Below are 26,674 nucleotides of genomic sequence, written 5' to 3'. Positions count from 1 at the left end.
CGAGCACACACTCTCTCTCTCTCTCTCTCTCTCTCTCTCTCTCTCTCTCTCTCTCTCTCTCTCTTTCGTTCTGCTCTACTCTTTATTGCGGTAGTGTCCTTATAATGTGCTCTTGGTGAAGGATACCTGTGAAATCATATAAACTCAGTACATTGTGTCTGGCCAACCAGGGTGTGCCTTTGAATCACATAACACACACACACACACACGAACACACACACACACACACACACGCACACACACACAGACAGGCACACTAACACACACACAAAGCTGATGTCCCAGTATGTCAGATGTCAGTGTGTGTGTGTGTGTGTGTGTGTGTGTGTGTGTGTGTGTGTGTGTGTGTATCGGTCACTGACCGGATGTTTCAGTGTGTGTGGTGTTGGTGTGTGGGAGGGGAGGAGGTTCTCTCTGTAGAAGAGAGGAAGAGGAGGAGCCCTATCAACAATTCAGATGGGGTTACCATGGGGACACAGCTGCAGCCCGAAGCAGACACTTGGCCACTAAACTCTCTCTCTCTTTCTCTCTCTCTCTTTCTTTCTTTCTTTCTTTCTTTCTTTCTCTCTCTATCTTTCTCTGTTTCTTCTCTCTATCTTGCTCTCACTGTCTGTCTTCCTTGTTATATCTTTCATTCTCTTGCTCGCTCGCTCGCTCTCTCTTTCCTCCTCACGCCCTTCTGTCAGTTTTTTTTCTGTTAGGGAAAAGGATATCCTACACACACACACACACACCTCTTGGGTAAGCGCCATCCTGTAAGAAAGAGAGAGTGAGTGTTTGTATGACATATGATAGCATCTTAAAATTACTTACCCATACCCCCCCCCATGCACACACACATGCACACACACACACACACTGCTCTGCAACAGAGTATCATGCTGGAGGTTTGTGAAAGGTCAGAGGTCAGGGCACTAGCTGGGGCCAGTAATGGTCTGAGACTTCCTGTTCCTGTTCGGGGTATTTGGGAAGGTTTGACACTTTCACTGCTCTCAGCCTCACGCATTAACCCAGCCTGCTGTGGGAGTGTTAGCTTAGCGTTAGCAAATCTGTTGTTAGCAAATCTGGCTCCGTTAACTCAGGGAGGGTATAGCGTAAGTGGTAAACCTCCGAGTAGGAAGGGCCTGAAGGGACGTTACTTTTGATTGAATGTACCCAGATTTGTAGTTAAACCGCATACTTGGACTACGCCCCCCGGTTTCATGGAGTGGAAGTGGTGGTGGATCACACATGGAGCTGCAGGATGGTCTGTGGTTTAGCGTGGTGTGGTCACCACTGGCATCACATAGATCTAAACACAGCTCTCCTGCCCGTTCGGGCAAGTGACCACATGACCCCGTGCAATAGCGAAATGTAGCATGCATGGCAAGGCACGGTCTTATTTTTATTTATCTTTTTTTGTTGTTTTGTTTTGTTTATCGCCATGCTACCTTTATATCCTTGCACCTAACAGTTAAAACAGTTGGGCTGTTAGAAGAGAATATGAAACTGAGAATTGGCAAATCTTTTTCTCTTGCTTAGCTTTGAAGAAGGAAGCGGTTGGTTGTGCTTGAGTTATGTATTTGTTCGCCACCGAGAATATGTACAGTACCATGATGTTGGTGTGTGTGTGTGTGTGTGTGTGTGTGTAGCCTATACCTTATTGAATGGGAAGTCATTTTCGATAAGTGTTTGTGAAGCGACTCAAGTAGGTTTGAAAGACATCAAGAAGTCAAAATGGCATCTTAGAAATGGATCCTAACCTCACACGTGTGACACTCAACAATGACCGAAGTCACGTCCATAAATAGCCAACTGTACTTGAAGGAGGGGGTCCATTTTTAGCTTGTTTATCTGTTGGACATGATGCTCCTGCCAAAAATATCCCCCCCCTCCCCTATCCCTCCCCACCACTCCCTACCCCCTCTCTGAAAGGAAAGGGGGGGGGGGGGTGTTCAACTTAGTGCAGTGGTTGCTCAAAGTGTGCTTGTAAACATGAGGGTTTTCCAGAAGGGCCCAGCTTCTCTAGCCAGAGGCCCCAGGCTCATGGGCGTCTGGCGTGTCCAGGTACGGGCTAGCGCTCGTGTTTACCCTGGGCTGGCTTGTGTAGTCTGGCCTAGGCTAAGGACTCCTCATTCCCAGGGGCTATTTTAAGGCCTGCTGCCCCCCTCCTCCTCCAGCTGGGTGGTTGGATGGGGAGGGGAGGGGGGGTTAGGGGTTTCGAGGTGCCGGTCCTCATCTGTTTAATGTATCTGTCAAGATGCAAAATGGCCTCGTCTTCCCTGATATAAACTCACCGTCTGCGGGGGGAAAGGCAGAATAAAACAGAGAAGAGGAGGAGAAGGTGAGAGAAGGATAGAGAGAGAGGGAGGGAGGGAAAGAGTGGGGAGGCTTTTTGAGGTGATTGAAATAAATCCTTGGTGTTGGTTGCATCACATGTTTATGTGGCTGTCGCAGTGGATTTTTTCGTGGCCAGATGTTGCTTGGAATATTTACCATTGTTGGACATGTTTGGTAGCCCCTAGTCACAGTCTCTGTGTTTTCGGAGATATTTTCAAAATTGGAAAAGAATGCCTCACACGTGTGCACAACATAGCTTGGTCACACATACACACACACACACACACACACACACACACACACACATGCATGCAGACACACACACAAAAGCACACACAAAGTGAGGGACCGTTAACTTTTAAGGGAGTTTTTGAAGTTGAAGGAAAAACTGAGCAAACCCATTGTATTAGCTTATACTGTATTTGTGTGAGTGTGTGTGTGTGTGTGTGTGTGTGTGTGTGTGATAGATAGTGAAGTAGCCCTTATTTTGTTCTTTGCTGTTATTCATTTGTTGTTGATCTGACACTCACACATACTTGTGAATTATTGAACATCTTGGCATTCCATCATTCATTGTGAAGGAGCCCGTTTAAGCCCTGAACTTCCTAGAATATCCCCGACAAGCCCTAGTATGTTCCTGGAATACTCTCTGAACACCAGGTTGTTTTCACTGACCCTACAGCTGCATCTTGTCTCAATATTTGTATGATATTGCAATTGAACATCTCAAAGTGACAAAAGGGGAAATATTTTCTTTCTGTGAAATGAACTTTTAACTTCAGATCTTCTCTGTGTGTGTGTGTGTGTGTGTGTCCGTATTTGTGTGTTTTTAGGGGTGTATGTTTCTGTGTGTGTTTGTGTGTATGTGTGTGTGTTTGTGTGTGTGTGTGTGTGTGTGTGTGTGTGTGTGTGTGTGTGTGTGTGTAGTAGCGCACTTGCTATCCCTGTTCCAGTGAATCACTGGTTAGCTCTAAACTGGCAGGCAGAAGACATTATAAAAGTTATGCTAAAATGTCAACACATGACTGCATATTTCAAATGTGCATTATAAACCATTCCAAGATCAGCAGCTTAAAATTTTTTTTTTTTAAAAATCACCTCTGAAGGCGACCCCTGCTCTTAGAGTTGGTATGGGGGATTTGAATGGTGTTCAGTAACTAGGCCGCCGCATTGATGGTAGCTGTTCAGAAGTTGGAAAGTATTGATTGGTGCTTCTCAGCCAATTAACAGCGTCGTTCCTCATTAAAGGTCAAGCCCATTGGCCTGTGCTGGACAAATAGGTCAGCCATGGGAGAGACGTGGATCTCACAGGGTCCTCGGGCCAGAGGCGATCGCTGCCGGCAGGCCAGAGAAGTGAGGACGCTCACAGACAGTCCCTCATTCATTAACGTGTCATGAAACAAAACCAGTAACTTCTCAAATGGATAGTTCCCCATATTTGATTTTGATGTAGAACTTGTAAATCAACTTTGCAAATGTTAACCTGTGACTATATTCCATTTGTGTGAATATACAGTACATCAAAGAGGAGCCAGCTGCTGCGTCTTTTTGTTGGTTGGCAATATTTATTTCTGAAGAACTTTTTTGGGTTATTTTTCGGAAAAATGGCAATTTATATTGATGAATTATTGCATTAGGTGTGTTTACTTATGAAAATTTGCCAGGTGTATGACACCATTTTAAAAATGCAACAAGCCCCATGACGCTGTAGGTTCCAGTGATTTTAGAACGGCCAAGGGGCGTTGTCTAAAGCTCCCCTTAGCTATTCTCAAATCACTGTAACCTATGGCCACAAGGGGCCTCTTGCTTCATTTTAGCATAGTAAAATTCACAGAATATGTTAGAACTTCTGTCAAAGCATCATGTTATTAGATGAAGGGTAGAGGGTGGGGGCATAAAGTTCTTTGCTTTTGAGAACTTTTATTTGCGAGAACAGATTTTCTACTTTTAACGTGAGTGTTGTGTTTTGATTTCCATGGCAACTAGTGTTGAGGTGATGGTTTTATGGTGATGGTTTTATTGACTATAACTGGTAAACATTTGTTCACAGAACGACATTTCCTTCCCAAAGTGAAAAATGTCAAAGGTCTCTCTGAGTGGGCTGGAGAATGTAATATGGATTCAGCACGTTATGGTTAAGCTGCCTTTTAAGTCATATGCTTCCATTTCTGCCATTGAACATTTGTGCAATAAATGAGTTTTAAAATGTATTGCAGTAGTAAATTATATTTAATTATTATTTTGGATACACATTTTGTAAACATGTCAAGTTTCACCTGAGACGTCAAGAAAATTAGATTAATCAGTCAGATTAATATCCCACCAAGGCAGTTCAATGGATATAATTGCACTGGATTTCTGGCCATTGTTAGAGTTAATTGTCATTGAAGGATATCCGAGTTCTGCAGGTAGCTATGTTTTTAATGAAGGTGCACTCACTGTGTAGTGGTAAGAAAAGAACCATGAGTACTTTCATTTATATAATATATGCATCGAAGGGGTTAGGCATTAATATTGACCCTTGAGAGACCCCAAAGAGGATTGGTGGTTGAAGTGTTGAACATTTACTGAGATGAGCTATAGGAAATGAGCTCTATTTGTTTACCGAAAGGTTCAGGCGAAGTTTAAAGGTGAACTTTAGTGATAGCTGCTTGCGCCCATGGCCAGCAGGATGACTACAAACACACCAGATAAGAGACAGACACAGGTGACACAGGTGACAGAGGTTCGTAACCAACTGCGCGTTAACATGCCCGCCACACCTGCGATCTGTCCGCGCCTGTCACACCTGTGCTGATGGAACACTTTTGGTGGCACTCGTCCACATATTTTTTAACTTTACCCATGTGTTGAATATTCAGTTTTGAATCTTACAGGGAGAACCACTCCTAACATCCCACACCCTAGTTGTAATTGCAGCGTTGACCAGTTGGGAGTTAAACTCTGGAATAGGTGTGTAAGGCCCTGTCTGGTTTGTGTTTGGACGCCACCTGGTGGTGAATAGAGGGAACGACTGGTCAAGGTTATTGGCTGTTGAGGCATAGACAACATATCCCGTAACGTACAACACAGGCTTTGTGGCAACAGTGTTGCATGGAAAAGCCATCCAGCCATAATTCATAATAATTCATAATTCTTTCAATGATTGTGACAGTTCTTCACAGGGTCATCGGACTACCTGAAAGTTGCTAATATAAGGAGCCGTGTAATGTGTTTTCTTCCATGGCTGTGTTGGGGCCCGTATATCTCGCAACCTCTGGCTGGTTCTTACTAAGGGTGTAGAGGTACAGGTATGTGTACCCAACCGTTTAGGTACAGAATGTCAGGCTCAATACAGATGTGTACAGAATGTACCAAGTGCAGTCTTTAAGAACAATCAACAGAAGGGTTTTTTGCACGTGTCTCGTTTGAGTTCCCACAGACATTAAGCGGCAGACCATATGTAAGTGTAGTTAATTAACTTCGGAAAGCCTTTGACACCTTTTCACAATTTCCCATTGTGCATCAGTGAATGCCTATATTGTCAGTAAATTATAATTATCAGTATACCAACAGGCTTACTGTACCAACAATTAGCTGAACTGTGACTTCAAAACCGAGGCGCACACCGAACATATTATTTTTGTGTACCGTTACACCCCTAGCTCTTACTGGTTCTTTTCCCATCTGCTGGTTCTTGGCCATAGAAATGTTCTTTGTTTTCATAGTTTTCTCGTGGTAGTGTTTGTTTTGTGGGTGAGGCAATATTGTACATTTGTAGGATGATGGAGATGGCAGATGTAGATGGTTCTACAGCATATGTAGACTTAGCGAGATAGAGATAGAGATATTGCTAGTCTACAACACCTACTCTTTCAAATGTGTGTACTGTATACACACACACACACACACACACACACACACACACACACACACGCACACTCTTTAAGGCTGAATATGGCTCTGCCACACTTTCAGTATAATTCCAGTGAAAGGTCTAACATGCCTGTGAAGGCCACTGAACGTATAAAAGAAGCGTTGGAGGAATATATTGTTTTTTTGACAACAACAGGAGTGTTTGGGGAAATCCACGGCTCAAACTGGGTGTCTGATGACAAATGGTGGTAGGCTGGTGTGAAGACAAAAACCTGCTGTAGTCTGTGGTATTGATCGTATAATACAGACGTCTGAAACACTGTACCTGCACGCACACACACATACACACACACACACACACACACATACATACTCTCACTCCATGCACCATAATTTGCTGTTGAAGTTGTGAGCAACAAGACTTTGTATGGTTGTGTGTGTGTGCACAGGAGAACCACAGGAAGAGAGTGTGAGGGTGATGTGTAGTACGTGCAAGTGTGTCTGCGGGTGTGTGTGTGTGTGTCTGCAAGCGTGTGTGTGTGTGTGTGGTTACGCGCACACATGCATGCGTGTTCACTATGGCAACCAGCACGGAGAATGCGTGAAAAGTAACACTTTCCCTGTGGAAGTTGCATCCTAGTGTCCCGCTGCTGCCAGTGCAGTTTACCCCACCGTGGCAACACCACAGCAGGCCCACTGGCTCTAAAGATGGCAGATGCTGCCATGGCAACGGCAGAAGCACAGACATCCAGGGAGTTCAAAGGTCGCTTGGAGTGTGTGTGTGTGTGTGTCTGTGTGTGTGAGTCCAGATCAGCTGTAGGCGGCATAGGGTCTGTGACTCCTAAAACAGTCCTTCTCTCGTCTCTCAGTCACGTGCCTCGTAACTTGTGGTCAGCTATGGTGGTAATAATTTGTCTTCTCTTCTCTCTGTTTGTCTCTTCCTTTCTGCAGCTTCCTGGACAAAATTGATCCTGTTAGTCAACCCGACTACACTCCAACAGATCAGGTTGGTGCCTCATTTTTTGCCAGCAATTGAGAGTAATACCAGTCTATGGATGTCGTCTTCTTTCTCATTTAGGCTGCCTATTTTGGTTAAAGTATGCTGACTGTATATGTATTTTTTATAATTAACAATCCATGTGAAGCTATTGAGCTGTATGGAAAAGCAAGTTGTGTAGATAAAGTTAAATTAGTTTGATTTATTGTGGTTTCATGGTATCTACACACTGTGTGTGTGTGTGTGTGTGTGTGTGTGTGTGTGTCACCCCCTTTGCCCTGACCTCTGTTGTATCTCTCTCTATTTCTCCTGTACAGGACTTGCTCCGCTGCAGAGTTTTGACTTCAGGGATTTTTGAAACGCGATTTCAAGTAGACAAAGTGAATTTTCAGTAAGTGATGATGATGATGATGATGATGATGATGATGATGATATAGCACTTTTCTAGCACAAAACATAATGTGCTGTACAGAAAAAAAACAGCCAAAACAAACAATAGTAATAATGAAAATAGTAATAAATACAAGGATAAGCTTTCATAGGCAAAGAACAGCAACAACCAAAAAAACTAAAATGGCACAAAAGAAATTGAGCAGACACACAGATAGAATCACTCACTTATTAAAGAAGGCCGTTTTCTACAAATGTGGCCTGTGACGGGCCCCGTCACTCCCTCAGTTGTGCCGGCTCTGTTTTGTGTTATGCAACACTTGAGGATCCAATGCAGATGTACAGTGTTAGTGTTGCCACTCCATGCGTAGACCTTTTATCGGGGAGGTTCAACTGCGCAGACAAATAAAGGGAATCATTACTGGTGCTCATGTGAGTGGTAGTCCTTCAAAGATGTCCAGTTGGACTGTTCTCATAGCATGTGCTGTAATTGTACAGTACATTAGATTCTCCCAGCAACAAGGGCTTTTCCACTAGAGGGCGCCATATAGCTGTAAATGCTCAAAATGTGTCCTGACTCACCATAGAAGTCAAGATGGCAATTGAGAATGAACATGGTGGCAAACACACAGGGGTTCCATGGGGTCTTAAAGTCTCATATTTAATCATCTCAATTGTAAGCCTGATAAAGTCTTAAATATGTCCAGATAATGCTTACTAGGTCTTAAATTACATTTAGCTATGTCTTAAATATGCATGTTCGTTTTGTTGTTTCTAGAGTTTCTAGAATCAAAACATGATCTGCAACAACATATCAGTGATATGAAACTGAAGTGAATGTGAGCTAGTGCTGTTGTATAAATTAGAGGACTAACAGAGATTCTTTTCTTTTTTCTCTTTTCTAGCATGTTTGATGTTGGTGGGCAGAGAGATGAGAGAAGAAAATGGATTCAATGCTTTAACGGTGAGTACCAATCGATTTATCTTCCCCAAATCCCACATGAATATGAAGTCAGACAGAAGTAACTGGCATCTCCAACCAGTGGTCTGGGAAAGCATTTCTGGAAGTCTCTGACCATTTATGATGTAGTGCCAATGTGACGCTCACAATGTTTATATTCAGAAGTGGCCCTAAGGTTGCTTCCTTTGTCAGAATGATGGACTGTGGGTCACCATCGGTTGAAAACCGCTAGTCAAGTTGCTAAACCTGTTTTTGTTTGTTCTCCATGCGGTAGAGAGTTGTGTTGGCACATTAAATATTTATACAGACATATTACTCAGCTCTCTCTATCTCTCTCTCTCGTGGGCCATTAAGTGCTCCTCAAGTACAATGTGGGGAAAGGTGATTAGTCCATTTGCCACTTAAATGCAGACTGATATATGTTACTCAGAGGACCTTCTCTGTCATGTGAGTAAACATGAATGTGGTTTGACACGACTCAATTAGCGCTAACTCTGGACCGTTCAGGGCCTCCTCCTCACCAGTAAGCACTTACGTGAGCTGAGGCTGATGGGAGTTGTAGCATTCATAAGTAATAGTGCGCTTAACAGTGACAGGCGGACACGGTCATTGCTGGAGTGAAATTCCCTTCCTTAGCTTTGCTGGATGATGAGATACTGTCATTTCCCAACTATTAGCCACGACTTATACATTGATTTGTGCTAAATTTCTTCAGCTGTGAGGTTAATACACAGGGGCAGTTAATGCTGGATGCTCAAAGAACATCTCCTCTCATTGCACTACTTCAGACAATCACACTCATTCATGCACTTATTACACTCATTTATGCACTTATTACACCCACTGATGCACTTATTGTGTTTTTTTTATTGTTGTTAGAATTGTTTTTTTCCATGTTGTAAGTCGCTTTGGTTAAAAAGCGTCAGCCAAATGTAATGCAATGTAATGTAATATGGTATTGATATGGTTTTGTTTCTTTTAACTGGCATAAAACACTGTCCTACGGCTTATACACAATGCAGCTAATACACAGGGAATTACTGTAGATTAGTGTGCTTTGGATCTCGTCTGAAACATATGTGCTGTATCTGATGCATCTGGTATGAGTGGAGTGTCTGGTGTTATCTGCATGAACAGGTCCACCCAATGGTTACTCCTATACCATTCCTTTCATGCATCTGGGGCCAGGATGATTCCCAGCATACTCTGTTATGCCCTCTGAACTGTGTGTGTGTGTGTGTGTGTGTGTGTGTGTGTGTGTGCGTGCGTGCGTGCGTGCGTGTGTGTGTGTTTGAGAGAGAGAGAGAGGGTGCACATGTTTGTGTGTGTTGGCATGTGTGTATATTTAGCTTTTAAGTGTGTGCAATGCCTTTATCATCAACATATGCAATTAAAACATTGAAATCCCAAGAGAAAGGAAAACTTCCTCTTGTCCTCTTCCTCCTCTTCCTCCTCTAACTCCTCCTCTTCCTCCTCCTCCTTCTCAGATGTCACAGCCATCATATTCGTAGCTGCCAGCAGCAGCTACAATATGGTCATAAGGGAAGACAACAGCACCAACCGGCTCCGGGAATCTCTGGATCTCTTCCGGAGCATCTGGAATAACAGGTTTCTAACTCCCACCTTCATTCCCGCAGTCTCTGACATTCAGTCCAGCAGAACACACTAGTCTAGGGTGCCATTTACCTGCTCCTTTCTAAATTGTGTTTTGTGACAAAAATGTAATCATTAACAAAAATGGAAATAGATAATTGAAAGCACAAATGAATTCATTAATTGAACTGGTGGTGTAGTATATCGTCCATGTGACTTAATCGACACCAGCAGTTTGGGTTGTATAGTTCTTCTGTTGTCTAACTTTCGCTCTTGCTTTCTCTCCCCTTTCCTCTGTCAGATTTCTGCGAACTATTTCTGTCATCTTGTTCCTGAACAAGCAAGACATGCTTGCAGAGAAGATCCTGGCGGGCAAATCCAAACTTGAAGACTACTTCCCAGACTACGCTCGCTACTCCCCTCCGACTGATGGTACAGCCCATACTGAAATCCTCCCCCCCCCATACACACACGCACACACACACACACTCACTCAGAGAGAGACACGTGAACGAACATCAACAGCAGCCACAGATCCGCATCGGTTCAGATAGGATCGCGTACGAGATAAGCATCTCTTGGCGGCCGATCTCACCACACCTCATTTCCACCACTGTATGTGAATAGTCTCTTTTGTTTCCTGTGCACAGAGCTGTACATGGCCTGATGAGGTCATCTATGGTCACACAGTTGTGTCGAGGCATTCAGTTTTCCTTCGGACAACATCCTGTCGTTGTGCAGACAACTATTTAGCTCAGTGCGAGCTATTCCATTTAACAGCTGACCATAGGAGAGCTCTGGGCCTTGGGTTTCTAGCAAAGTACAGTTGTTTGATTTAAGATGGTAAGAAAATAGCATATACGAGACAAGTTGTATGCTATTATTGCATCCATAGTTGCCAACGACAAACACATTTCCTAACCCACTCGACCAACTTGCTCACTCACCGAAAGCTAGGCACTGGATGCGTCACCGCGTGGTTAGAAGTGTTAGCGATGCTGCAGTGGTGGAACAGGTTGCCCAGGTTCATTCATGCTGCTGAGGGCCGTGTAGTCTGCATAAACAAATGAAGATCCAACTCTTTTGTGATCCCAAACACACCTTGCATAGCTAGCTTCACCTCTACAATCATAACAGGAACAAAAAAAAACACGTTGTCAAGCATTTTCAAGCAGCTGTGCCACAGGTCAGAAGGTTCAAGGCATGTTTGTTTTAATCCAGTACAGCTGGGTCTTGCGTTTGTGTTTATTATTATTATTATTTAGAATTGTTCCAGTTCCGTGCACCATTTGGTGCTGTGTAGTAATACTTCTTTTTTATTCAGTGAAACAAATCGAGTTGAATGCGCTATGTGCACAAACGTTTTTAGTACTGCCGTTAGATTTCCGGTGTGTTCGAACCTGCAGCTATTGCTATGGTAATTAGTGTTTACACGGACCCGGTTGAGTGTTGCGAATCAACACGTTACGATAAAGAAGGATTTGAGCACGTTGAAATTTGTATTATTGGGAAAACAAGATATTCCGTGTCTTAGTGAATATTTAAGGAACAGAATAAAGCAGAAGATGCCGTTTCAATATAGCTAACGCTCCACCGGAAGTCAAACGCCAGTACCAAGTGACTTTAGTGCACTGAGCCCATTGAGTTGAATTGAGCCTGTCTTATGAAGATGATTTCCACCTGCCCAGCTGTTTGCCTGTTGTGTCCTTCCTCATTTGTGAGTCACTGTGTGTGTGTGTGTTTCCTCCCCTGTGTCTCGGGCCAACAGCTGCGGGTGACCCAGGAGAGGACCCGAGGGTCACCAGAGCAAAGTTCTTCATCCGGGATGAGTTCCTGGTACGTGTCCATTGGTCTCTCTCTCTCTCTCTCTCTTTGCACACCACACTACACTTCCACATACTCTACCTCTCCAGTGGTCCAGTATTTGTGGCTCAGGCTTTTTAGTAGCACGGGTTTGTCCTCGCAGTGTGGTTTTACACTGCATGTATTGACACTGATATGGATATATGTGCAGCATACAGCAACTTACATCAAGTGTGTGTGTATGTGTGTGTGTGTGTGCGTGTGTGTGTGTGTGTCTTTGTGTGTGTGTGTGTGTGTGTGTGTGTGTGTGACCCAACAGAGGATCAGCACTGCGAGTGGCGATGGCAAACACTACTGCTACCCTCACTTCACCTGCGCTGTGGACACAGAGAACATTCGCCGGGTCTTCAACGACTGTCGAGACATCATCCAGAGAATGCACTTGCGCCAGTACGAACTCTTGTGATTGGCTGTCTGTCAGCAACGATCGTCCAGTTAGAGCTCCACTCTGCTCCCAAACACACAAGCCCAGTACTGGGGACTATGCTACTGACAAGTGACAATGTTGCCATTTTTTTTGTTTCTTTTTCATTTGTTTCTTTCTTTTAATTTATGACCCATGCTTTTTTTTTTTTGGTTATTTTAGTGGAGGGACAGGAATTAAGTTTATGTCGAGTGAATGTATTTTGTGTGTGCGTGTGTGTTTCTCTGTGTGTGTGTGTGTGTGTGTGTGTGTTTCTCTGTGTGTGAGTGTGTGTTTGTGTGTGAGAGAGAGAGTGCAAGAATGCCTTCATGTTTACGTCCACTCTGTTCATTTTGATGAAATGCCTTGATTTTCAGGTCATTCCACTAATACGCCTTTAGCTACCTGTCATTTTGAGAAGAAGACTTTTTTTCCTTTGTTTATTTTTTTGGTTTCTTTCTTTTCTTCTGTTGTGGTTGTATGTGGACCAGCTGACTCTAAGTGAGCAGATGGCTGTCGGATGGTTTACCTGATGGACTTTCGGTGCGGGTGACCCAACGACCTTTGACCTCTGGCACCCTGCACTCTTTTTTTTTCTTGTTTTTTTTTCTGGAGGGCTTCTCCGCTCGTCTCCTGAGTGAGCGGACTGTAGGGAGAGATTTTTTCATGCACTTTGTGTCTGGTGTCTCCATCCCAGAGACTGGGCCGGGTCGGCTAGGAGCGGTGGATTTGGCCCAACGCCGGGCCAGATCACATTGAGGGCGTCCCGGAACCGGTCCAGAAACACTGATGCCACCTGGGTTTTGCCATTGAATGAAGTGCACACACAACACAACGCGATGTAGCACCACGATATTTATTAACGACTGTCGCGATTTGCTTTATTTTCCATGAGATTTCTAGAGTACAGTTGCAGGAGTTGTGTAGAGACAATTCGGGGGTTGTAAATTTTAGAGTTAAAGGGTTTGGATATGAGGGAGGGTTGCGTGGGGAGTGGGAGTGGCTTGTGTGTGGCTCCAGGGGGCTGCTGGGATTTGTAGTCCCACGCAGCTGTAAGTCCTGCCAATGGCACCAGGACTGAATGACAGCGTCACTCACTTTCTTTCATCCACCGATGATCCCTCGTGGGAGAGGAGGGTTTTCCCAGTGGAACAATAGCCCTATATAAATATATAAATAAATATATAATATATTTTCGGTTTATGTTTTACTATCCTAAGGATTGCGTGAGGTGGATTCACTTTGCGCAGACTGCAAAATGTAATGTTATTTTGTACAACTTCATCGAGAGATTGTGAGAGTGGAAAGAGAAAGAGAACTGACTAGTAGAAGATCTTTGTGCCTTCATCGCGGCTGTACCTTGTAACATGAGCTCTGATGTAAGAACGTTATTGTTTTTGTTTTTTGTTTTTGTTTTTCTGACTGCGCTGTACAGCTTGATGTCAGCTCCGTCCACAGTCAAAACTGCTGGTGGGAAAACTTCTCTGTAGAAATTTAGTCTTTTCTGGTTTATAACAAAAAAAAGAGATGTTCTTTAGTACAAAAATGAGAAAAAAAATGAGGAAAAAAAATCCTGTATACGATATGCAAAATTAACCACTTACCTACAGTGATGAGCAGATGTTGCATTGACATTGCCTTTGTTTCTCTCTTTAAGAATTCCTTCTTTTTTGTTCCAATTCTCAGCTTTAAAACATTGGAAATTCGAAGTGTCCAAATCACAACCTGGTGTTGTTTTATTAGGAAGCATCTTTTTAGATGTGTGTGTGTGTATGTGTGCCTGCGTGCATGTGTGCGTGTGTGTGCGTGCGTGTGTGTGTGCGTGCGTGTGTGTGTGCGTGTGTGTGTGTGTGTGTGTGTGTGTGTGTGTGTGCATGCGTGCAAGACAGAGAAAGAACGTGCACCATGCGTGTGTTCGTAGATGTGTGTGTATGTATACGTGTTCAGCATGCATGTGTACATATACACCCATATACCCATGCGTCGTGGCCACAGACCTGGAGTTGTACATCTGCATTTTTATATTGATATGTGTACATATACATTTATAAAGATGAGTTATATTCTATAAATATATATGTACAACTATACATAGTAATGTGTGTGCCTATGCGTATACATATTTATGAATGTCTAGAGAGAAGGTATGCATACAACAGGCATACACAAGAGCATATATTAGAATGAAATGAAGAATTGAGAAACTAGTGATTTCTTTGGTCATCAAAGAGACCTTCACAATTGCACAGGCATTGTGGACGCGTGAGCACTGTTAGATAGCCTATTCTTTACACCGAACAGCAGCTTTTCTTGTGCAAGTCTATTCCGACAAAAAAAAAGTGTGATTTAAAAAAAAAAAAAAAAAAAAAAAAAACTTTTTGTGTCTGGCCTTTGAGGATTTGGAGTTTTTTTTATTATTATTATTTTTATTTTAATAAAGAGGCACATTAGCAGACGGTTGTCCTTCAGTTTGTCTAGAATGAGAATCGTGGAGAGAATGTCTTCAAGTAATTTTGCAAATAAAATACCTCTGAAGTATCCATTTTTCCAGCGATTCTGAGTTGAAGCAGCATGTACAGCAACGCTTAAACTATGAGTGTCCACAGTGATCATCGTATGCTTTGTCATTGGAAATGCATTCGTTACATATCTAAAAAATTGACACAGTTGTATAGAAATATATTTTATTGTATGATGTTTGAACCAATCAAACTAAAATTTACAACCTGATTTCATCAGCAAATTGGTCAACAACACAACTTTCAATTAAATAAATAAAAATGTAAATGTAAACCATAAGGAAGCCAAATCCCATTTGACTTTAAGGTTTAAATCTTAAATATGTTTCTTCAACACAATCTCCAATAAATAAAACAATTTCTTAACAAAACTTAAAAAACAGATATTCAACTCCAGGTTATATCAGAACTCATCCATAGTACTTTGACGTACAGTAGCTCTAAGGTTTTTCTATGAACGGTTATGAATATACTCTAAGAATACTAAGAAGTAGTGGGTAAGCACCCCCAGTCTGAATATGTGCGTACATGGATCGTGTCACCAAACCACAGGACACATGGGGTGCCTCTCATTCGTCTTTTATACATCCTCCCTTCCTCGGTCCTCGTCCTCACTGATCTACATAAAGAATGATGGGTCGGCAACAATGGATATAGTCTATCCGGTGTTAGTTATAGATTAGTGAGAACGAGGATCGAGGAGAGATGTTGAAAGGCACCCATGGACTTTTGTTTCAACGCCAGGCTGCTGAGGTACACCCCGACTAACCTGTTAATAAATATGAACTTGCTCAGCGGGTCAGTCTGGAAAGGATCTCATTGATTGACAGCTGTATTAATAACTTCCAGGGACGTAACCAGCAGTGAAATGCAACTTAAATTGGTGCATTCAAATCTAAACCAAATAGTTTTCAGAAGTGCAGCAAACACATCTTTCTTGTAAGCAAGGGCTATAAATGCAGTTGTTTACTCAGTTTTAAAGAAATAACACGTTGCTGGGCTTCGGAAATGGACATCAATGGGCTTTGATGTAGGTCTAGGCTACAGGTCTATCACCACTTTAAACTGTTAATTGTTTATGACCATGTATGTTATGATTGTAGGCCTACGTTGCTTTGGACCTCAGCATCTGCTTAAAAACATCAACATAAACATAATGATCCAGCAGGCATAGCCTTGGAAAGTGCATGATGTGAAAAGGTGACCGTAAAAGTTCCTTTTGACATGGTTTAAAGAAGCACTGGTGCTCTGACGACTAGTTCTACGGCATTTAACTGCAATCTGGATTACATCTGCTTTTAAAAGGTGGAAAGGATTCACAGTCAAGTCTAGGTGTGCTGTTTTCATACGTGTGCCGCAGCCGGAATATCTAATCAATCACTCACTCCTAACACTTCTCCTCCCTTGTTTTTACGCAATACTTTTTCTCGACCTTCCCATAAACTTATGTGCAGCATGAGTTACAAAAGCGCAGCTTGTGTGGTCTGTGCATGCATACGCTGCAATGTTTTAAAGGTGCAAATGAAGCATGAAACAAGCGCTAATGCCTTAGCGCTGCAGCTCCACCCTGTGCTGTGGGTGGAGGAGTTACAGCTCCACTCTGTGCTGTGGGTGGAGGGGTTACAGGGTGGAGCTGACTGACCATCTCCATCTGGAGGCTGAAGTTTAAAGTTCCATCACGCTACAGAACAGGCTGTTTCAGTCTGAGTAGGTGAGGGGCTAGAGAGGATGTTTGCTTCCCCCATCAGCCCCTGAAAAGACTACATTTCATTTAAGTCATTTCATGCAAGTGTACTACCGTAATTTCCCAACTATTAGCCGTGGCTTACTTACTTTGATTTTGCTAAATTTCTTCAGGTATGAGGTTAATATACAGAGGCAGTTAATATGGTATTATTAATATGGTTTTGTGTCTTCTAACTTGCATGAAACACTGTCCTGCGGCTTATACACAATGCGGCTAATGCACAGGAAATGACTGTAAGAGTCAGTGATGGGCGGCTGAGGTTCTCATCTTCTCATCTCTATACTGAAGCGATGGTAGCCAGTCCAGTCTACTTTAAGCAGTTGGGATACGCGCTACGTGGGGTTTGTGCTACTCCCACGGACATGGGCATCCCAAAACAGCGAAAAGGTCATCTTAGTCAGAGCATTCCGAAGGTCAGGGAGGAGCTCACAGGAGCTTCTGCTTCCCCAAATAGCCTTTTCATCTGGAGTCAGGGAGGGATGATGGGGGAGGGGCATTGCAGGGGGGAGCCAGGTCAGGGGCTTGTGTTTTTCCCCAACAGCCTTTTCATATGGAGTCGGGGAGGATGTCACGGGTTTGTGCACCCCATTGGGCATCTCAGTGGGATTTCTGAGGGTGTCCATGGGACTTGTACTCCTCCATCACGCTTATTGTATGGAGTCAGGGAGGGATGGAGGGGGAGAGGCATCACAGGGACTCATCAAGGATGGAGGGCAGGGGGCAGGGGCTTGTGCTTCCCCCCAACTGCCTTTTCATATCGATTCAGGGAGGATATCACAGAAGTTTGCGCTCCACCAACAGGCTTCTGGTATGGAGTCAGGGAGGATATCACAGTCCATCAGGCTTCTGGTATGGACTCAGGGAGGATATCACAGAGGTTTGAACTCCTCCATCAGGTGTCTGGTATGGAGTCAGGGAGGATATCACAGAGGTTTGAACTCCTCCATCAGGCGTCTGGTATGGACTCAGGGAGGATATCACAGTCCATCAGGCTTCTGGTATGGACTCAGGGAGGATATCACAGAGGTTTGAACTCCTCCATCGGGCTTCTGGTATGCAGTGGTGGAGGGGGAGCTCACAGGGGCTTGTGCTTGTCTATGAGGCTGCTGAGGTTGAGCGCGCTCCTGAACAGGTGGAAGTGGCCGAGCGCCAGCAGCAGCAGTGCCATGGCGCTGCCACAGTAGAGGGCGATCACGCTGCTCTCCTCCGGCAGGAAACACTTGGAGAGACGGTGGTCCGTCGGCGAGAACGTCCCCTGTGAATGACGAGGAAAGGATGACAGGTGGTTAATGACCTGTTTCATTGCATACAGGTCAGTGTTTAGCAGCTTGACCAAAAGACAACAAGTGTATTAAACTAACATGACTTAGTTTCCACAGCTTACACAGTGGATTCGGCAAAACAAATACGGGGCACATGAGAGAAGTAGCAGGAACCCACAAATCACCGCTACTCTTGAGAGAGAAACATAATCATCCTGAGTGGAAAAAATCATATCCAAAAACAAAGTTCACTGCAGAGTAAATCCAGGTCCATTAAACATTCTTGATTTTATTGGACTAGAACCCTGTGAAACACACCCCGGCATTTCGGCACATGTCTGACTTGGGCATTTCAACTGCATACTTAGGGCCCTTCTTGTCTTTTTATCTATCCTCTCCCTTCCTTCCTCGGTCCTCGTTCCCACTGATTTAGATAAAGAATGATGGGGCGGCAACAATGGGATAGTCTATCCATTGGGAGAATAGATAGAAAAAGATGGCCCAGAGTATCCAAGTCATGAGAGCAGTTGAGAGGGTAGTACAGGGATGTAGCGCAAGAGGAAGTTCAAGGATGTAACACTAAAGGAAGTGGAGTAAGATGAGGGTAATAAACGATCTGACTGAAGGGAAGTACTCATCTTTATAAAATCTCACAAAATAACCACACAACAGAGTATGCCTCTGAGAGCTTTGGGGGCAGATGTTGGCTAACTCACCCTACATGTTGCTCTGACCCACAATAACCATTACCTCCTCTCATTCAAACGGTCGTTTGATGCACGTGCTTACAGAATAATAATGTAGGGAGGCTTGAGTCTTTCTAAATATCACTGTGCATTTTATGCACACTTCCACACTTCCCTGGCCTGGTTTGATATGGAGAGAAAACATGTTGGTCTAAAAACAGTTTTAAATTTGTTTTCTCAACAAACAATTCATCACTGATGGGACTATACAGAGAATTAGCATGGGTTAGGCTACTGCTACTAAACATTAGCTTGCTATATTGCTATGTCGTTGGTGTGCCATTGCTTTGGAGTGGTGTGTGTGTGTGTGTGTACCAGGATGAAGCTGGGGTTGTTTCGGTTCCTCCAGCTGAAGGATGGAACACTGATCTCCGGCACCTTGTCGTCATGGACAACCTCACAGGCACTGTGAGTGTGACCGCTGAGAATGAGGCGGGGCTGGAACCACCACAGCAGCTGTGGAATGATCCGGAAAGAGCACGTTGTCAATTGGGATTAGAGACACCAACCGACCCATCAAGGTCAATGGCTGCGGGCCAGTTAGTACCCTCTCACTAATGCCATTTATGCAAAGCATGGCTAAATCCATCTGGTATTCATCAAGCAAATACTGAAAGAAATCCAGTGGTAGCAATCCATTCCCACAATAATTTGTTGACATGCATGTAGTTTATTAACGCTCCTGTTGTGGGTAAAATACACAACACTGAGTGTGCTGCACTGTTTAACAGGCATGGGTATGAGAGTTGCCACACAGCGTTTGTTTAATGACATTCATAAAGGAAGCTGGTCCTCGTGGCTTTTTATGGGAAATCCCAACCATATGACACTATCTCTGGAAAAGGAGAACAAAAGTCTCTATGTGCACTGATAACAAGCTGGAGAACTGAACTAATGTGGAGGGCAGCATTGCAGGATGACCCACAGCTAGGCTATGCACGCCGGACAAACAGAGCCCTTGTAAAGCTACACATGGCATTGCGAGATAAAGTTCAGCATAAAGATCTATGAACAAAGTATGATTTAGTCCCTGTTCAAATACATCCACTTTTGTAAGCAAGGTTTAGTGTGTATATACTGTAGGCTGTTCTACTTCACTCTTAAAAGACTCTACAAACTGTGTCGTCCCTATCTGGACATAGAGATGTGTTAAAAACAACACAAGTTGTGTTATTTTCAACACATTCGTTTTAAGAGTGTTTGGTGAAGAGACTGTAAAGTGTGAGTATACCACTCACCCTCTGGGAAGCCTCTTGGGAGAGCACGTCATAGCGCTCTTGAAACAGCTGGTGGCGCTCTTCCAGGGGAGCAGCATCCAGTCCTGTGCATTCTGCATCACTCTCTCTGTACAGAGGGTAATGCTGCCAGGACAGAGCAAAGATGGGGTGGTCAGAAAGGAGGTGTAGACTACTCTAGCAGCACGGGGCATTCAACATACTCTTTCAGGCTGTCAGAAAGTGAAATCAAGACCACCATTTTAATGAATGGTGAAGAGGGAAATAACGGAATCCACGAGAAGTGGTTCCCATCATGCTAAAGGCATGCAGGCACAGTGCAGCATAGGGATAATGCAGCACATTGTAAGGCTTTCTGTGCACTAAAATGTGCGTTTTAAAAAGGACGAGAGGGATAAAAGGCTAAACAAAGAACAGGAGAGAGGTGCTCACAACACAACCATGGCTATGGCAATCCCCTGGTTGTATGTAGCTCCAATCTTTATTAAGATGATCTCTGCACTAATAACACAGCTATAAGCTGCACCACTGGGTAAAAATGCTGATGTGAAGGGATGTCGATTTTGTTTTGTTTTGTGGCCCCGATCAAATCATACTGTACCTGCAATATGATGGGCAGGGTTGCAGGGAACGTTTGCGTCTCCTGGCAACGCCTCTTCATGCTCTCCGATTGATGCTCCTGTGGGTTTAAAAAGTAATGACTGTGACGTGGGCAACAGAGCACGTTTGGAGTGTGTTTATGTATGGGTGTGAGGCATTTGCACCATGGGTACACTTTGAGGACAGCTCAAAGATCAGGCCCAAAGGATTACCCCCCCCCACACACACACACACACGCTCATCTGTGCTGGGCTGCTGCTGTTTATCAGAAACCTTCCCCTAACTCTGGGACAGATGGAGGCTTTCGCTGCACTGCTCTGAGACATCAAATGAATGACAATCCTCAAATGTGATTTAAAACCCTTCAGCTTCCAAGCCCCACTGCAGAAAAGCCCCTTTTGGGTTTATTTTTAGTTGGGCTAAAATACCTTGTTTGCCAAAATGCGGCTTGCAGACTTGGTGAAGTGCATGGGTTCTTTAAATCCATCATGGCAGTGTGTGCGTGTGTTTGTGTAACGGATGCCAGCTAGCTTATAGCTGTGCGTGTGGAACGTTGTTATACCTCACACCCTTGTAAAAGCTAGTAGCCTGGGCTTTTAGGTCGATTGTCTGCACGTTCAACTCCCAGACCGAGGTGCTGCTGTTTCACGGGTTCGAGTCCGGGTGTGTGTAGAGCTGAACTGTGCAGTTTCCACACAATGCAGGTTACATTTGCACATGCGTACAGTATGTACTTAAATATGTGTGTGTTCTAAGTCCCATGGTGGCTGAGTTTCTGTACACATGTGTGCCTGAGTGTGTATGTGTGGTTGGTTCCCAGTGAAAAGTTGGGTGACCACACTCATGCAGAATCGGCTCAGACATGAAGTGGTCTCAGACATGACTAGATATTCCGTATCCAACGAGTTAAATGGAAAGAGAGGAATTCCACAGCAACCAGCCTGAGCAGAATTCGGCACACAGGGAGGCAACAAACTAACAAGTCAGTCCATACTAGTCTGCGCCACACCTGATGCCATTCATCTCACAACAGTCTCAGTCCTCGGCCCTCAAACTGGTTTGTTTTGTCAGACGAGGTATTCTAGTCTGTACTCTCTGTAGACAAAAGACTCAATTTCAATATTGCATTTTCCCCCCAATATTCACAGGAGAAGTGTACAATTCCTAGTGTTTTTTTTAGGAATTTCTCACTGCGGCCAATTAACCACTAAGCCTATTTGACCATACAAAGACATATCCTTTGTCAGGGAATCGTATCTCTAATGGCGAAACACACAATAGATTCAGAGTGTAAAGCCACTCAACATGCTTTGTGATGTTTTGTGACAGGATGGAGTTAACCAGTTCAGGCAGTTTAACAGGCATTGGTCAATACTTAGGTAACTGAAAATACATGTGTACAAAGAGCTCACACCATTACTCAGTTTGCCCATTACAGGTTGGATTAATTTAATAACATTTGATCAGAGTGCATACAGAATGCTAATTGCTAATCAATTAGTAAATGTAGACATCAGAGAGATATAGCTATCACATCACAGATGTTACAGATGACATACATACATATCCAACAAGTAGAGATGAGTCGACACTTAGGTGAGGTTGAAGGTGAAGATGATGATGATGATGATAATGATGGCGAGGGTGATGAGGAGTGGTTACTATTGCTGTGGCACAAGTGACATATTTGGGTCTCCGTCTCCATGGGGACCCAAGTTCAATTCCGACCTGCGGACATTTCCCGATCCCACCCCATCCCTCTCTCTCCCACTTGCTTCCTGTTGTTCTCCACTTTTCTTGATTGACATGAAGGCAAAAGCCCAATAATATACTAAAAAATATATATATATATACTATAAAAATATGTACCTGCATGGAGCAGTTGAGCGCTGTCGAGAGCCTATGGAGCTCGTTCTCCACACTCCGGCAGATGGGACAGTGATCACCGTGCAGCGCCATGCTATTTACCAACACGAAGCTGGGGTAAAATCAACAAACAAACATTGCAACGGTTGAGCAATGAGCAAAATGGTTCCTCTGTTCCATCATAGAGTAAGTGTTCGTCTTCCACTCATGTTCTAATTGACAAGCAATAATCAAAACATTTTCTAACAATATAGTAAGACAATCCATTCACACAATCAAACACCATTACTGATCACACAGATCCAAATGGTCTGGCTGCCTATTCACATATACAACACCATATTAATACCACATTAACTGCCTCAAAGCTGAAGAAATTTTGCAAAATGAATGTATAAACTGCGGCTAATAGTTGGGAAATTACGGTATAGCGGCAGTGTTCACTCTACAGCCGTGAGTGACCTTATCTTTTGCTTTAACCACAGTGTTTGCCACAATCTCTGTCTAACTTTCCCCTCATTGCTGATAAGGTGTACATGAGGTAAGAGATCCAAACCACAGAAAGTCTTACTTCACTCCTCTGCGGCTGAGAATCCTCGCAGAGGTGACGTTGAACACCTGCTCAAAGCGTTGGAGTTTGTGCCAGGTCATTCTACAGCAGAGGAAAGAAAACAGGCTCACTAAAAGGAAGAGACATTTCACTGACAGCCAGGGTCCACAAAGGCAGCTTTTGTTTCCACCATCAAATATGCTTATGTCGCTTAAATATTGCTTATGTTGAATGACACTACTACAGATCAATTTAGATAACACATCCCAAAAACGCACAATGTTTCTGAATATGCAAAACATTAATCTATTCATCATTACCCCATCCCATCCATGCAGATCACAAGCAAATGACTGTGCGGTTTACTTCAGTGTCAAGGTGTGTGTGTGTGTGTGGGGGGGGGGTGGTAGCCTTGCTATGGAGGGGGATCACTTTGAGACAAAACCCCACATGCCGCTCAGAACTCACTCATGGTGGAAGCCGATGTCATGGTTACCGATGATGACAACGAGCTCGGTGTCACTCGGGTGTCGGAAGATCTGTTTGAAACGCCTCACGTCATCCTCCCAGTCCTGAAGAGGAAATATCAGTCAGCTGAGCAGGAAGAGATCTTTCCACTCCGTGCGCCAACACTAGAGCCAGTTATCATCGCACCCCAACCCACAGAGCTTCCTCGCACTGCACGCGGCAGGAGGTTGACCACGTTTATTTGCATGTGTATCAGCGAGTGTATCAGTTTTATTAAACTGTTTTGGAGTTATAGTGACCGGATGTGTAGTTAGTATTTCAATAAATCAACATAAAATGCCTACGTCGTCCTAATCCAATTTTAGGTGCTGCACTGAAAGATTAGTGTCAATTACGTAACATTTGGGGGATATTGTATAACATTCGCCAGAGTGACCGGCTCTGGGTGCAATTGCACTGCAGTATCTGAGCACAGACAGTGGGGCCTTACGATTCAAATGCACCTTTTTTGCACAACTAGTTTGGTACAATTTTCTACATTTCTACCCCAGAAAGATCATCCCTGCATCCAATGTCACCCCCCTCCATGATATTACACCAAATGGGGGATTTATTTTTTCTTGGTCTTAGCAAGCTATTTTGACATGCTGTACCCCACACCATATGTCACTCTATATGACACAGCAGCACACAGGTTAGTGCTTTATACCATATGCAGTGAACATTTGGGAGGAAAGTGTGCATGTTGATATACCTTGGTGGAACTCCACTTCCCCTCATCAAAGATGTCTCCCAAAATGAAGATGATCTCCGGCTTCAGGATCCACAGGGCTGTCTGGAATGCTCGCTCCATCTGCCACTCTCTGCACGGACAAGAGCAAAAGTCATGTCTGTGAGTCTCCCTCTATCATTTCCATCAGCCTGCTACGTATGTCCTTCCTGCACAAATCCCCTGGCATATATTAGATTAGCACCTCAGAGGAGGTTACCGGGTCTCATGCCAGATTCTGATATTTTGGATTACAGCTCAATTTTTAAAATCCTATAATCCAAGGTGATCTTTCATTGAACGTGTTTCTGTTTTGACACTGTTTAACTAAAATATCCTCCCAAAATGACCACACCAACTCATGTGAAAACCTCTTACATCTAACAGTGGGATCGTTGTTACAATGTTGTATGAAAGTGACATTTTTATCACGCTGCTAGTGCCATTATGCATGAGATATTGATCAAATGTAAACCTGGTGCCTTAATGAATCGCCTTACTGTTTCGTACTCTTTCCAAATCAAATTGCATTCCTTTCCAAATTACAAACCTTTCCAAACCAATTCCAAATCTTGTTACGCTTAATGTTTTCAACACTGCAAGTTTCTACAAATAATGCAACAACTTGGGAATCTATCTCAACTTGGGAATCTATCTCAACTTAACAGAGAGACACAGAAAGGCAGACAGACAGACAGACAGACAGACAGAGAAAGAGAGAGATGCTTCTGCCTGTGAGTTGTAGTGATGATAGCTGTGTTCAGCACTGATCGTCAACTTAACATAATGTGACTGGAATGGATACACTTCCATATTTACATGAAACAGTTCTAGTGCACGGGTATGCAAGTCACTGCATTCAATCATCTTGCACAATATTTTATTCTACTGATTTTACATTACCGTCTCAGTTTGTCGAACCAGTGGCCCTTTATGGCTCCCAAAAGATGTGTATCCGATAAAAACAAAGTCCGTAAAGGTGACTGAGAGATTTTGTCGTTCTTCATTTCGGGCCACGAACATTGCATAATTGCCGGAAAGTATATCAAATATTCACAGAAAATGAATACACTACAGACTGATAAAACCATGGAGAGAGTGAAACTCCATCTGCACTTCACACTCGATCCGAACATGTCTGAGCGCAAAACCTACAGCAGATCTTTACAGACGGCAGCATATAATCGACCCATATAGGCAATTCCGCGGAAAATAATATCCCAGTCAGATTATATCATACCAAAAAAAAGTCACTCTAAAAAATCATCATTTTCAGAGGAGAGTAGCCTACGGGTCATATCGGACCAGAGATGGTCTGCAATTGGTTTCACGTGTAGGCTATTTACTTAGCCAGTAAGCGGGCTGGCTGGCGAGTCCATCCCAGAAGCACAACAGATTAAAAACAAATCCAAAATGTCCCTTTTGTCCAAAGATGCAGGGTATCACGAACAGTCGAGCACAAAAGAGAGACATGCAGACCGGCTGGTTATCTTTACAAGCCACATTTTCTCACAATCCTGACATACAGCATCAGCCAACAGATTGATGCATATAAAAGAAACCGTCCAAACAAGGAATAAACGAGGTATGTACCAGCCCGCGGAACCGGTCGGGCAACATATCCTGACGCATCATTGAATTGTCATTCTCTGGTGTGTTTTTCTACATCCCTTCTTTGTCATACCGCTGCATTTTTATGCGCTGCCGCTGTGCACAGCACATAAAGGCACGTAGTCATCATCGGTATGTTCGCCCGGGATGTTGAGCATCACACAGTAGGTTAATGTCTGTCAGTCGGCGCCGCAGCCACCGAACGCACGGATGCCAACGAGTCCCAGCATCACGCTGAGGTCACTGCAGTGACGTAAGCATAAATAGCCAAGTGTTTTCTAATGCCACGGTGGTCCAGTCCTCGTTGTGCATGGATAGGAATGGACGATTTCTATAGACAATAATTTGTAAAATGATTTAAGAGGATCATTAAATCTCATTTTTTTATTATTATTATTGGTTCTGGAATCGTGCAATCAATCACTGCAAAACCATAGTGCGACACTCTCCCGGTGGACCACTGCTCCACCCTGTAACCTAATTGGGAAAGTTTAAATATTCAGTTCAAATATTCAGTCAGTTTAAAGTGTTTATATATCAAAAAGTTTGATTTCTAACTCTAAATTGTAATTCCATTTCACTAGATTTTAATTGAAACAATTTAATCTATATCTATCTGTTCACTCACACTATGAGTCTTTTTTCCCAAATCTGAATATCACAAACTCACCTTTAGGAAGCCTACCTGTAAAAATGCATTTACACTCTCTTCATCAATCTCTTGATTCCTCTCCCAACCTTCACCCAGCCCTGAAGTCCTTCACACAGGGCCCAACAGTGGGCCAACATCCAGCTCACATCCAGCAAACTTGAGAACACAGGCCTGCAAAATAATTTAGTAGCCTATTCCTTGCTCAATCGAAGGTCATTGTCCGTAGGCCGCGGTGACAGTAGCCTGACCGGCTACTCCCCACCGCTCA

General features: G+C 43.6%; 2 protein-coding genes across 3 annotated transcripts in view; one reads left to right on the top strand and one right to left on the bottom strand.

Annotated features, from left to right (window-relative positions):
• Window positions 1–14,834, top strand: part of gnal (guanine nucleotide binding protein (G protein), alpha activating activity polypeptide, olfactory type) — a 45,536-nt gene extending 30,702 nt beyond the window's left edge. For both annotated transcript variants that reach the window (XM_062520825.1, XM_062520826.1), the window contains exons 6-12: window positions 7,126–7,180; window positions 7,489–7,562; window positions 8,467–8,525; window positions 10,010–10,130; window positions 10,417–10,547; window positions 11,884–11,951; window positions 12,238–14,834. In XM_062520825.1, the coding sequence (XP_062376809.1) occupies window positions 7,126–7,180; window positions 7,489–7,562; window positions 8,467–8,525; window positions 10,010–10,130; window positions 10,417–10,547; window positions 11,884–11,951; window positions 12,238–12,384 (655 nt within the window). In that variant the 3' untranslated portion in view covers window positions 12,385–14,834. The remainder of the gene's footprint in view (window positions 1–7,125; window positions 7,181–7,488; window positions 7,563–8,466; window positions 8,526–10,009; window positions 10,131–10,416; window positions 10,548–11,883; window positions 11,952–12,237) is intronic.
• A 214-nt stretch (window positions 14,835–15,048) lies between these two features.
• On the bottom strand, window positions 15,049–25,882 carry mppe1 (metallophosphoesterase 1). Its single transcript, XM_062520827.1, has 9 exons — window positions 25,047–25,882; window positions 24,129–24,237; window positions 23,375–23,478; window positions 22,928–23,008; window positions 22,360–22,468; window positions 20,492–20,569; window positions 19,894–20,016; window positions 18,971–19,111; window positions 15,049–17,902 (listed from the first exon to the last, which is right to left on the bottom strand). The coding sequence occupies exons 1-9, from the start codon at window positions 25,277–25,279 to the stop codon at window positions 17,723–17,725; spliced, it is 1,158 nt and encodes a 385-aa protein (XP_062376811.1). The 5' UTR covers window positions 25,280–25,882; the 3' UTR covers window positions 15,049–17,722.
• Between the last annotated feature and the right edge of the window lie 792 nt (window positions 25,883–26,674).

This window comes from Sardina pilchardus, chromosome 19 (assembly GCF_963854185.1).
Source record: "Sardina pilchardus chromosome 19, fSarPil1.1, whole genome shotgun sequence".
NCBI classification, from domain to species: domain Eukaryota; kingdom Metazoa; phylum Chordata; class Actinopteri; order Clupeiformes; family Clupeidae; genus Sardina; species Sardina pilchardus.
The sequence above is the reverse complement of the archived record's forward strand: the minus strand, read 5'-3'. Positions and strand labels throughout refer to the sequence as shown.

What these genes read in the sequence shown, in the direction of transcription:
- mppe1 (XM_062520827.1), bottom strand. Translation starts at nt 25,279, where the DNA reads ATGTTCGGATCGAGTGTGAAGTGCAGATGGAGTTTCACTCTCTCCATG. An exon ending in GGAAGTGGAGTTCCACCAAG is followed by an intron (nt 23,479 to 24,128) that starts GTATATCAACAT and finishes TTTCCTCTTCAG; the next exon opens with GACTGGGAGGATGACGTGAG. An exon ending in ACAACCCCAGCTTCATCCTG is followed by an intron (nt 17,903 to 18,970) that starts GTACACACACAC and finishes CGTCATTCACAG; the next exon opens with GGGACGTTCTCGCCGACGGA.